The 12,467-nt window shown below is 46.7% G+C and overlaps 1 protein-coding gene across 1 annotated transcript in view; it reads left to right on the forward strand.

The window, feature by feature from the left end:
* ZNF185 (zinc finger protein 185 with LIM domain) overlaps window positions 1–9,251 on the forward strand; it is a 76,698-nt gene extending 67,447 nt beyond the window's left edge. The window contains exons 28-29 of the mRNA XM_063142061.1: window positions 1,317–1,415; window positions 9,118–9,251. Coding sequence (XP_062998131.1) covers window positions 1,317–1,415 — 99 coding nt within the window. The 3' untranslated portion in view covers window positions 9,118–9,251. The remainder of the gene's footprint in view (window positions 1–1,316; window positions 1,416–9,117) is intronic.
* Window positions 9,252–12,467: the final 3,216 nt, after the last annotated feature.

The following is a 12,467-nucleotide window of genomic DNA, read 5'->3' on the forward strand; positions in this document are numbered from 1 at the left end:
GCAAACAAGGGTGAGTTTTCATGTCATGCGAACCAGGTCACTGTGCAAATGTGAACATGAAAAAAAATGATTTTAGGTAGTTAATTCATGATTGTGCATCGAAAAAAGCCAGAAAAATAAAGCCTTACAAAGGCTGCTGAGGCTGTGCTGCAAAGGCCCATGGGATACATGCCAGAAGCAGGCAGGAAGACTAATGGGAAACAAGCTACAACAAGCCACAGAATGACTCATGATCTATTGGGAGAAACGTGGAATAGAGAGCGAACCACCGACTCACCCTGGCTTATTTTCAGGCTGCTTTATTGTAATGTGCGAACAGGCCCAGTGAATTGGTCTGTTTATAAAATGTTTGGAGTCGCACTGGTTAATTTTTAAAAAAAGTCAAAACAAAACTACAGGACGATACATTTATTAAGACCAACCAAGAAGTTACAAAATAGCCAGTGAGATTTGTCAGAGTCCTCCTCTTTAATCTGGATGTTGCATTCATAAAAATAGCCTCCGGGGTTTGGGGGGGACGCCAGTATTTGGGGGCGTGGTAGGAAAAATCAAGTGTAGGCCATGGCGTCATTTCAGAAATGTAGAAGATATCATTTCAGAAATAAAACAGAAACTTGTCCTTTGTGATTAATGGGATTATATGTATGGGATGGAGCTGCGGTATGTGTGTTACAAGTATGTATTAAGAACATATGAAGATGAGAAGAGCCCTGCTGGATCAGACCAAGGATCCATCTAGTCCAGCACTCTGTTCACACAGAGGCCAACCAGCCATCGGCCAGGGATGAACAAGCAGGACATGGTGCAACAGCACCCTCCTACCCACGTTCCCCAGCAACGTGCACACAGGCTTATTGCCTCGAATACTGGAGATAGCACAGTCATCAGGCCTAGTAGTCATTGACAGCCTTCTCCTCTAGGAATTTATTCAACCCCCTTTTAAAGCCATCCAAATGGGTGGCCATCACTACATCTTGTGGTACTGAAATCCATAGTTCATTGAATGTGTGATATAGCCTGGAAACTTTGTAGGATATGGCTGGTAGCATACACTACAAACCTGGAGAATAGTGCAGATAGCATTACGTTACAAGCATTGCATTACAAGTTTGTATTTGCTTTCCCTTCCCACCAAATTACTCTTGGGCCTGGTGACCCGCTTGCCTGTCTGATAGAAAGATGCGAAGAAACACTTCCTTTCGTCTTTTGCGAAAGACGAAAGAGACCGTGTGTGCTCTGGCTAAATAAGCCATGGGGGGGGGGGGATTACTGTGGCTCCATGTGATTCTGGCTAAATAAACTTTCTCTTTCCACAGTGTGGGATTTGCCACAAGCCAATGGGAGATCTCCTGGAAAAAATCTTCATTCACCGGGACATTGTCCACTGTGATAAGTGCTACGAGAAGCTCTTCTAGGTGAGTGGGACCTTTTATCTTTGCATATGATAACGCCTATGTACAAATGCAGATTTAGAAGTAATTACTATCATTCCATTGAAATACAATATATTTCACCATAATGGGGAAAGGCTATGACCAAGTGACCTATGTAGTTACTCAGTCTGCTGTCCAGGGTGCTAACTGTGGATGCACAACTTCAAGGCCCAAATTATCCTCCCTTCTTAGGGCTCTTAATATTTAAACTGGAGCTAGACAGGGTAGCCCTTCAAATAGAGGACTGTCCTGTGTAAAGTAGGACACACTGACACATTAATTCACACACACACATGATATCTGAAACCCGGTTGGTTGCTCTTTCTAGCAAAAAATAGATTCAGGAGGGAGAAATATCGAATAGAGCACAAGAGGGTAGTGTGGGCAAACTCCCCCGAGTCCTGTTCGTGCTCTGCTCACTAGACTCCAGCCACTTGTGCAGCCAGACAGTCTGTGGGCATCTGGAGAGCGCTCACAACTTTTGGTAGGGGGGGTCCACAAGCTGTGATTTGTGCAAATTCGTGGCTGGGAATATTTACAGAAATTGTAATTTGTGCAAATCCACGGCCATAAAGAATACAAATTGGGTAAAAATTCAGGTGTGAAGGAGCATTTATGTCTGCAGTTTTGCTTGAACTGCGCTATTTATTGTCACAAATTTGCGCAAATAGTGATTTCCATTAATGTCCCCAGCCATGAATTTGTACAAACTGCGTTTTGTGCAAATTGTGATTTGCACAAATCAGGATTTGCATATAAAAAAATCCAAGCGGGAAAGTGAGAGCCTCCCTGACTTAGCATGTCCCAAGTTGAGCCAGCTCAGGGATCCGTGAGCTTGCGCCGGGGGTGGGGAGCTGGCAAAAACTTGACAAGCTCCACCCCCAGACCAGATTCCTCCAACATACCTAGAAGGGGGGCAGGGAGAGTGTGCTTCAGCTTTACCCTGCCCACCTCTTTCCCCATACAACCTCCACCCCTCTCTCATTTCCCAGCTGCTTTTTACTTTGAAGGTTTCCAAATTTGTCCTTGAAAAAACACTTCATTTCAAACGAGCGAGGGAAGAAATCAGCTATGTGTATGGGGTGTGTTGCAGCATAAATGCGGTAGGGGAAGGGTTAAGCACACCTCTGGCTACTTCTCCACTCCAAATTGTGTCCCACCCACCCACCCCATACATTTCTTTTCCTGAGAAGAAGCAGCCTAGGGAGATTGTGGTCTCTCCCCCACTAGAGGCCTTCAAGAGGCAGCTGGACAACCATCTGTCAGGGATGCTTTAGGGTGGATTCCTGCGTTGAGCAGGGGTTGGACTCGATGGCCTTGTAGGCCCCTTCCAACTATGCTATTCTATGAGTCTATTATCAGGGTTTTAACACATGCATTTATGCGCAATGCAATTTGTTTCTGAGCTGAGAACCAGAAATTCTTCATTAGTTTGTTCCCTGCCACACACTATATGTATTTAATGTACAGTATGTCTTGGTTGCCATTAATGCTATAAGGCTATTAATGCTGCCATTCTGTACCCTCAGTGGGACTGGTCCAATCCTCTTTCAACATCAGCCCTTCCATCCACAATATAGGCATAATACTGGCTTACCTTACAGGGTTGTTGTAAGGACGACTGCAATAACGAATGACCAGTGCTTTGAACACGCAGGAAGCATTACATAAATAAGTGCTAATAATATGCTTCATTGCTGCTGTTGCTGCTGTTATAATGGCTAGGGATGTGCTCCGCTCCGATTAGGAGCGTAGAAGCAGTAGCGGATTGGCCTGCTCCGCCTTACCCAGAGGCGGAGTAGGAGCGGACCGCGGACCCCCTAGAAGCAAGGCGAAGAGAAGCGACCATTTTTCGGAGCTCCGAGTTCAGGCGGAGCGCTCCGGTCGCCATCTTGAAAACATTTCGCCATAGGATTGCATTGCGGCAAATAATCACGCATAACTACGTTGTTTTTGAAGCTATCGTTCTGGAAATTCTTGTGCACAGAGAGTCGTGGATGGGGGTCATTTTGAGACCACTCTCACCTCTCTGCGTGCTGTGGTTCACGTGCAATATTTTTTAAAAAATCGGGTCAACCGCGCGGCTCAAACTGCGTTTCGGCTTTTCGCCCATAGGATTGCATTGAGGGAAAGAATCGGGGATAACTGGGGGGGGGTTTAAGCTATCGTTCTGAAAATTCTTGTGCACAGAGAGTCGTGGATGGGGGTCATTTTGAGACCACTCTCAACTTTCTGCGTGCTGTGGTTCACGTGCAATATTTTTTTAAAAATCGGGGTTTGGGGTTTTTTTATTTATTTTTTTATTTTTTTGGAAGCGATGACAGGCACATTCAACTCCCAATCCTGATGAGAATTGATCTCCTCAGAAAGCATCCTCCTCCAATCCCAGCGTTGGAGGGGGGACTAAGGCAGACCCACCCTGAGAACTTTCTGTTTTGTGTCTCTTTGTGGGTTGGCGTTCGTGGAGGGAACACTTAGTTAGTTAGTGCTCCTGCTTTGGACTTTGGAGATAGATTAGGATAGGTTTAGTTTGGCGCGTGTGTGTGTTTGTTTGCTTCTTTCTGACTTGTAGCTTAGTTTGCCCTGTGTTTTCCCCTTACTTTGATTTAATATAAACTTTATTTTTGAATTTTGGAGTGTGTGGTTGGGTTGGTTGCCCCCCCCCCTTCCCTGTATTAAAGCCTGACTGTTCTGCTTTTGTGAAAGCTTTCTTTTGAAAGCATACACACACTTTTTGTCCCATTTCCCTACATTTATATTCTTAAACATATTTTATTATATTCTTTCACATAGTCCATTAGTATATATTCTCATACATATTATATTAGTATTCATATTTTGTTCTTCTTATAGTAGTGGTTGGTTCTTTTCCCCCCTCCCCTCTCTTAAATCCTGATTGTGTTTCCTTCTATCTTCTATATACCAAATATACCAAAAAAATTGGATTCTCTTTTTCTTCTCTGTGTAACTTGGACAGAGTGGGCTGCTTTTGTCAAGTTCAACAGGCAGCCACAGATTGAGCATTTTGGGGAAAGCATACGCACACCATTTCCCTATTCTTAAACATATTATATTATATTCTTTGACATAGTCTTAGTAGTCTATTAGTATACATTCTCATACATATTAGTAGTAGTATTCATATTTTGTTCTTGTTATAGTAGTGGTTGTCCCATTTCTTGTCCCATTTCCCTACATTTATTAGTAATATTCTTAAACATATTATTATATTCTTGTAGATATTCTTAGTAGTATATATATATATATTCTCATACATATTAGTAGTAGTATATTTTATTGTTCTTGTCCCATTTCCCTACATTTAAACATATTATATTCTTCTTATACATATTCTTAGTAGTACCTTATACATAGTATTAGTAGTATTAATATTTTGTTAGTCATCATGAAAAGAGGAAGCAGGCGTGCTGAAAGCAGCAAGGCTCAGTCTGCCAGCAGTAAGCAGGCTTCCTCTCCTCCTGTGAAACTCAAACGGGCAACTCCTTGGCTGACTGCTCCAAAACAGAAGCAGGACAAGCAGCAGGCAGAGCCACTCTCTTCTGCAACTTGTGCCCGGCGTTCTCTTTTTGAGGGTGGGAATGGGAAAAGTGCCCGTTTGCAAGAGGCACGTGGCAGCAGTGCCATTAGAGGAGGAGGAGTATCCCCAACTCCTTCATTCTCCTTTCAGCCCACGAGCCCGCTGATGGACCTAGACGAGGTCCTCAGCACAGTGGAGGGGGGGGAGGAGGAGGAGGCGGTGGGCCTCCAGGATGTGGGGGCTGAGGAGGAGGAGCAGCAGGCCGAGGCTCTCTCCCCAGTCTCATCCCACACCCCTGTTTCTGTGGCAACACCAGAGAGCTCAGGCGGGCAATTGGTGGTGTCACCACGGAAACGAAAGACAAGCATCGTGTGGGACCACTTTGAGTTGGGAGCGGATCCCCGCTTTGCTGTCTGTCGCCACTGCAAACTCAGCCTAAGCAGGGGTTCATCGACAGGGCATTATGGAACCAGCAGCATGAAGATGCATCTTCATAGGCAGCACCAGGCGATCTTGCTGGGTAAAGAGGCGGGCAAGGCGACTGGTTCCAGGGGAAAGCCGAAGGCTGCTGCTGGCACTGCCACTCTAAGCTCTCCATCTCCCATCCCCACAAGGGTTAGGCAGGCAACCCTGCAGGACATGGGGTGGGGGAAGTATTGACCCACAAGATGGCGTTTTCCAATGCCCACCCAGGGTGCTACTGTGTTGGGGCATCTGCCGGGACTGACTCCTCCCCAATACTAGATCTATGACATGTCACTCTGCCTGCCCCTCTGCTAGCCTGTCCTCCTCGGTGACCGACTCGCTGGGATGGTTTGCGTTTGCAATGCGTGACTAACTGCAATGCTGGCTTAGAAACCAGCCATCACTTCCTTGTGCCCCCAGAAATGCCCGCAGCCTGCCTGCCTGCCTGCCCGCCTGCCCGCCTCCCCCGGGGTGCTGCTGTGGTGGGGCATCTGCCAGGACTGACTCCTCGCCTACTCTGCCTGCCTCTCTGCCCGCCTGGTGCCTGGTTTGCTCCCAATCGTCCTCCTCTGTGCCCCTCAAGGCGTAACTGCTGGCTTAGAAAGAAATAACCAGCCATCTTTGCCTCACTTTGCGCCCACTTATGGGTTGGTTTGCTATGCGTTAGTGCTCAAGCCATCCTTGCGGCACTACAATGCATGCTGCCTGCCTGCTTTCCCTCCCTTCTCCCCTTCCCGCCTTGCAGCGATGGTGTATGTGTCTTGCTTTGACTCAGGGGAGAAGTCCTTCCTGCGCTCACTTAGACTTTATCAAGTTCAATAATCCCTTTTTCAAATGTGCCAGAAGATTTAGGGTGATCTCGTGGCATGTTGGGATTGCCTTGGAACTGGCCCCATTGAGCTGTCTGCAATTGCAACTTTAAATCCCTGACATACTGGAGTGTTCAAATTTCAAAAGTTCCCTAACATCAGGGGATGATGGGATTGCCTTGAAACTTGGTGTCCATGGGGACACATGGGTAAGCTGTCATGGGACCAAAGGATAGGTTTCTAACGTGCAAATTGACGTAGTTGTAGAATGGGACTTGATTTGGGGTGAGTTAAAAAGTTTAAGCCGCGCCAAAAATCAGGGGATGATGGGATTTGCTTGCAACTTGGCATGCATGTGGACACATGGATAAGCTCTCATGGTGCCGAGTTTGAGGTTTCTAACATGCAAATTGACGGAGCTATCCCAAGGGGTGTGAATGGGGTGCCCGATTTTCATAAATTCCCCAAAAATCAGGGGATGATGGGATTGCCTTGAAACTTGGCGTCCATGTGGACACGTGGATAAGCTATCATGGTGCCGACTTTGGGGTTTCAAACATGCAAATTGACGTAGTTGTAGAATGGGACAATTTGGGGTGAGTTAAGCCATGCCAAAAATCAGGGGATGATGGGATTTGCTTGCAACTTGGCGTGCATGTGGACACATGGATAAGCTCTCATGGTGCCGAGTTTGAGGTTTCTAACATGCAAATTGACGGAGCTATCCCAAGGGGTGTGAATGGGGTGCCCGATTTTCAAAAATTCCCCAAAAATCAGGGGATGATGGGATTGCCTTGAAACTTGGCGTGCATGTGGACACGTGGATAAGCTATCATGGTGCTGAGTTTGAGGTTTCTAACGTGCAAATTGACGGAGCTATCTAAAGGGGTGTGAATTAGGGTTATGGGTGGTGCGTTAGAGGGTAGAGCCGCGCCAAAAATCAGGGGATGATGGGATTTGCTTGCAACTTGGCGTGCATGTGGACACATGGATAAGCTGCCCTGGTGCCGAGTTTGAGGTTTCTAACATGCAAATTGACGGAGCTATCCCAAGGGGTGTGAATGGGGTGCCCGATTTTCAAAAATTCGCCAAAAATCAGGGGATGATGGGATTGCCTTGAAACTTGGCGTGTGTGTGTATACGCCCATGAGGTGTCATGGTGCCAAACGTGAGGTTTCTAACTTCAACGGAAAAAAAGTTGTTTACTTTTTTAGCTTTCAATGCAACCCTATGGGGGGCAAAAACGGAGCTCCGGATCCGGATCCGGAGCTCCGAGCGGAGCGGAGCGGAAGTGGGCGGAGCGGGGGCGGAGCGGAGCGACCCGCTCCGGAAAATGGCGGATCTGCAAGTGAAGCGGAGCGGGGGGTCCGTGCACACCCCTAATAATGGCTATAATTAAATACTACTACTTAATGGTTATGATGCACACACAGCGTGGCCGTGATGTGCACTGTAGTCATACCTGCACCACTCACAGCCTATTTACTATTATTCCACTGTATACCCTGCCTTTACTCCAAGGAGCTGAGGACAGTATATGTGGGTCCTTTTCTCCCTCCCTCATTTAATTTTCACAACAGCCCTGTGAGGTAGGTTAGGCTGAGAGATAGTGGGTGGCCCAAGGTCACCCATGCCGGAGTGAGTGATAGGAATCTTGTTCTCTAGTCTATGCTTTAACTCCACACTCCTGCTCCAGTCCTAGACTGATTTTTTAAATTATTATTATTATTACTACTACTACCACTACTACTACTACTACTACTATAACTCTTAAAGGCCATGTCGCCATGGGCGATAGTAGTGCTGCCCCTTTCCTGCTTTTTTGCACCTCAGTCCCCTCACCACAGAGGGGCTCATGAATAATGCATATTGAATACCTGAAATTTGCATGCCCCTCCCTCGCATGCCCCGATTGGCTACCTCCGTTCCTTTCTCCCTCCCTGCTGGAGGCTACAGCCTAACCGCATAGCTGTGCCTTGGGAGCACCTTTGCGCCACACTGATTGGCCAAGCAGGGCTGCCCGTCCTCCCGCTGGTGGAGGGCCTGCCCTGCCTATTTGGCCTGGAGCAAATTCACTGCTATTACAGCTCGAGCTTTGAACTTTTTCAAAGTTTCAGATGTTTCTGCGCACCTACGCTGCTCAAGCTTCAGTTTAAAACAAAAATGAGCAAAATCAGTTTGGGAGATCTTGGGTAATAAGCTTTAGACGACCATATTCTTATATAAGATTACTACTGCTATTCCGTTTACATCTCAAAGCGGCTTACATGGTCTTCCTCCATTTGATCATCACAACAACCCTGTGAGGTAGATTAGGCAGAGAGTCAGTGACTGGCTCAAAATCACCTGGTGGGCTTCATTGCTGGTGTGGTCTACTGGCTGAAGTGTTGGACTGGGAGCCGGGAGATCTGGGTTCTAGTCCCCACTCAGCCATGGAAACCCACTGGGTGACTGGGCCAGTCACAAACTCTCAGCCCAACCTACCTCACAGGGTTGTTGTTGTGAGGATAACATGGAGAGGAGGATTATGCATGCCTCCTTGGGTTTCTTGGAGGGAAAAAGGCGGGATATAAATGCAATAATAAATAAATAAAATTTTTGAGTGGGAACTAGAACCCGGATCTCCTGAGTCCTAGCCCCACACTCTAACCACTACACCACACTGGCTGGTGTTCCATGGCAGTAGCCCATCCGGTCATGGGGTCTTCTACCCCCTTGCCTTGGCTGCCCGCCTGGCAGTAGCATCTGGCTTTTGCAGCAGAAGCGTTCATGCACTGCTGCATGGGCGCATCATGGTTCTGCTCTTGTGCCCCACCTTGCGGCGTGCATTCTCTAACCAGCTCAGCCATCCCCCTCTTCAATTTTCTCCTAGGGTGTCCTCTTTTGGAAGAAGTCCGCCTGCAGCCACGTGGCCTGGGGTGATTCGAGTGCCGCCTGAACCAGCAAACATCCCGCTTCCTCTGCTGCTCTCAAGTTACTGCTCTTTCGCCACCTTTTTTCTTAGGGAAAAGCTGTGGGGTAATTGAGGACTCTGGATTTAATGGGCTTGCTTCTCCCATCTACCCTCTTTAGATGGTGATGTGGATTGTTTCACTTACTTCCAAATACAGTAAGCCAGCCCTGTTGCTTTTGGGGCTCTGTCTTGCTCCTTCTCTCCAGTGGGGCCCTGGATAGTTGCCTAATGGCACAAGAGACATCTATGCATTTAACTTGGCCAGATACCTGATAAAAGCAGGGTTTAGCAGGAGTCATGAAAAGAAAGAAAGAAAGAAAGAAAGAAAGAAAGAAAGAAAGAAAGAAAGGCTAGGTTCCCTAGCAAACCACAAAATAGTAGAGTTGGAAGGGTCCTATAAGGCCATCAAGTCCAACCCCCTGCTCAATACAGGAATCCACATTAAAGCATATCTGACAGATGGCTGTCCAGCTGCCTCTTGAAGCATCTCCTGATGGGTTTTATTGAAATGCTACCACAAGGTGTGGGACTCCAAATTGATCAGAGCCATGGTGCTTGTGGGAGGGAGTGCTTAACCCTTTCCCTGCAGGCTGATTTCTCCATCTGAATTGCCCTTCCAAGCTGTTTTTCTCCCTGCGAGGAGAAAGATGCATAGACCTGGCACGTTTCAGCTGGTTGGCTGACTATAACACTCCCAAACAGATGTGTTAGGATAGCCTCCCTCACCCCGGCACCCTCCAGATAGGTTGGGATTACAACTCACATCATCCCCAGATACTGGCTGGGGATGATGGGAGTTGTGTTCCCAACACTTCTAGAGGGTGCTTCCACATGGAAGACTCCTGGCACTACCAATTGAAAGACATGGCACAGTTATTCCATTTTCCCCTCCTGAACAGATTTTTCCGTGGTCAGAAAAAAGAAGGAAGCACTGTTGGAAAAACACGCTGTCTGGATCCCCCGTAAAATTTCGTGAATGAGGCAAGGAGATTGCGCAATAAGAGCCTCATCTGGACTCACCCTTGGAAAGTTTTCTGTTTTCTGATTTTCAGACTCAGGCCAGGGTGACCTCACTGTCGCAGAACTGTTGGACGAACGGAAAAGTCGACCCATGATTAAAACCCTTTGCAAGGCAAAACACTCAGTTTAGACAAATAAATCTTTTAACATGTAATTTCAAGACAAAAGACCACATTTTGATCACCTCCAAGTTAGAACTCCACCCTCCCTTCCCAGTTCTAGTTGTGGAATGTTTGTACACTAACATGTGATAAAACAGCTGGTGTAGTGACTTGGGCAAGGTCTTCTGTTAGTCCTTTGTCAATATTTATCTTCTAGGCTGAATCCTTCTTATGCAAGCTCTGGACTCTCCAGCTTCCAAAAGATACAGCTTTACAATGAGGGCACACATTTGACAGAGCAAGAAGTGAAATTTCAGAAGCTGTTTGAGGAAATAAAGCAATGACGCATATCGTTGCAAACTGCTTTGGGAAGAGAGTTCTGCTCTGGGTCATTATAGATTATTATGTTTTGCTTCATTGTCTGTGTTTGCCAGTCTCTTTTCTTTGAAACAAATGCGTAACCTCCACATCAAGTTCTAATAAACAATAGATGCAGAAAGCTGACTTGAGTTCTTGATTTAATGGTCTGTCGTGGTGCATTTCCTGGTGCTTTGGAGCCAAACAAGTCTAGTGGAAGGAATAGGGTAGCTTTGCTGCCCTGTGTCACTTGGAAAAAAATGCTGGATGTGTGTCCCAGCTTGGTCCTGAGTAATCTTTTAGACCCTGTTCAGACGACACGCTAAGCCACAGTGGTTAAGCATTTTGAGCTAAACATTATGGCTTCACGTGTTATGTGATCCATTCCGAACCATGGTGGCTACATAATCACAGTTTAAACATGCTCACTAACCATTTGCTGCAAAAGGGTTAGCGGCCTAACCATGGCTTAGCGTGTCGTCTGAACAGGCCCATGAACCCTTAACAAGCAAATTAAAGCCCACAAAATTGACATGGGTTAGGCGAGTGAGTTGTGTCACACTCAGCAATTGTGCTATTGGGCAGTATAGAAATATAAGCAATAGTAAATAGAAAGGGAATATTCAGTAGGTTCTTTTGACACTCATACAAACCATACTTTACAGAGCAATCATGTAATGCCTAGAAGGAAAATGACAAAAACTTCTGAGGCTTATAGGCAACAGCCTATTTAAGAACATAAGATGTGCCGTGCTGGATCAGACCGAAGGTACATCTAGTCCAGCACTCTCTTCATACAGTGACTAACTAGCTGTCAGCTAGGGACCAACAAAGCAGGACATGGGTGCAACAGCACCCTCCCACCCATGTTCCCCAGCAACTGGTGCATACAGGCTTACTGCCTCGGATACTGGAGGTAGCACATAGTCATCCGGACTGGTAGCCAATGATAGCCTTCTCCTCCAAGAATTTATTCAACCCTCTTTTAAAACCATCCAAATTGGTGGCCATCATTACATCTTGTGGTAGTGAAATCCATAGTTCATTGTATGTGTGATATAGCCTGGAAACTTTGTTGGATACGGCTCGTAGCATACACTACAAACCTTTTCTCAGCTTGTTGCCTCCATCTGCTTTGAACAAAATATCGATCATGCTTAGTTAGCCATTGGCCATGCTGGCTGGGGCTGATGGGAGTTGAAGTCCAAAGCATCTGGAGGACACAAGTTTGGGAAATGTATTGCGCTACAAGGTAAAGGGAGAATGTTTTACAAAGTGAGGCTAAAAGCGTAAAAGTATACAAAGAGATGGAATGCAAAGCAGGCGAAGTCTATCATAAGAATGCAAGAAGAGTCATACTGGATCAGACCAAGGATGCAGCATTCTGTGGCCATCCAGCTGTTCACGGGAAACCCACAAGCAGGACACGGGTGCAACAGCACCCTTTGGACCATGTTTCCCAGCAACTGGTGTCCATAGGTTTACTGCTACTGGAGGCAGCACATAGCTATCAGGACTAGTAGCCACCAATAGGCTTCTCCTCCAGGAATTTATCCACCCACCCATGGCCCTTTAGAAGCCATCCAAATGCTCCATCGCTCCCATGCAATTATGTGGGACTGGTGAGTTTGGCTGGATCCCCACAATCTTGTAGATCAGCCTTCCTCAACCTGGGGCGCTCCAGATGTGTTGGACTACAACTCCCAGAATGCCCCAGCCAGCTGGCTGGGGCATTCTGGGAGATGCAGTCCAACGCATCTGGAGCGCCCCAGGTTGAAGAAGGCTGCTGTA

This window comes from Elgaria multicarinata, chromosome 15 (genome assembly GCF_023053635.1).
Source record: "Elgaria multicarinata webbii isolate HBS135686 ecotype San Diego chromosome 15, rElgMul1.1.pri, whole genome shotgun sequence".
Classification (NCBI taxonomy): domain Eukaryota; kingdom Metazoa; phylum Chordata; class Lepidosauria; order Squamata; family Anguidae; genus Elgaria; species Elgaria multicarinata.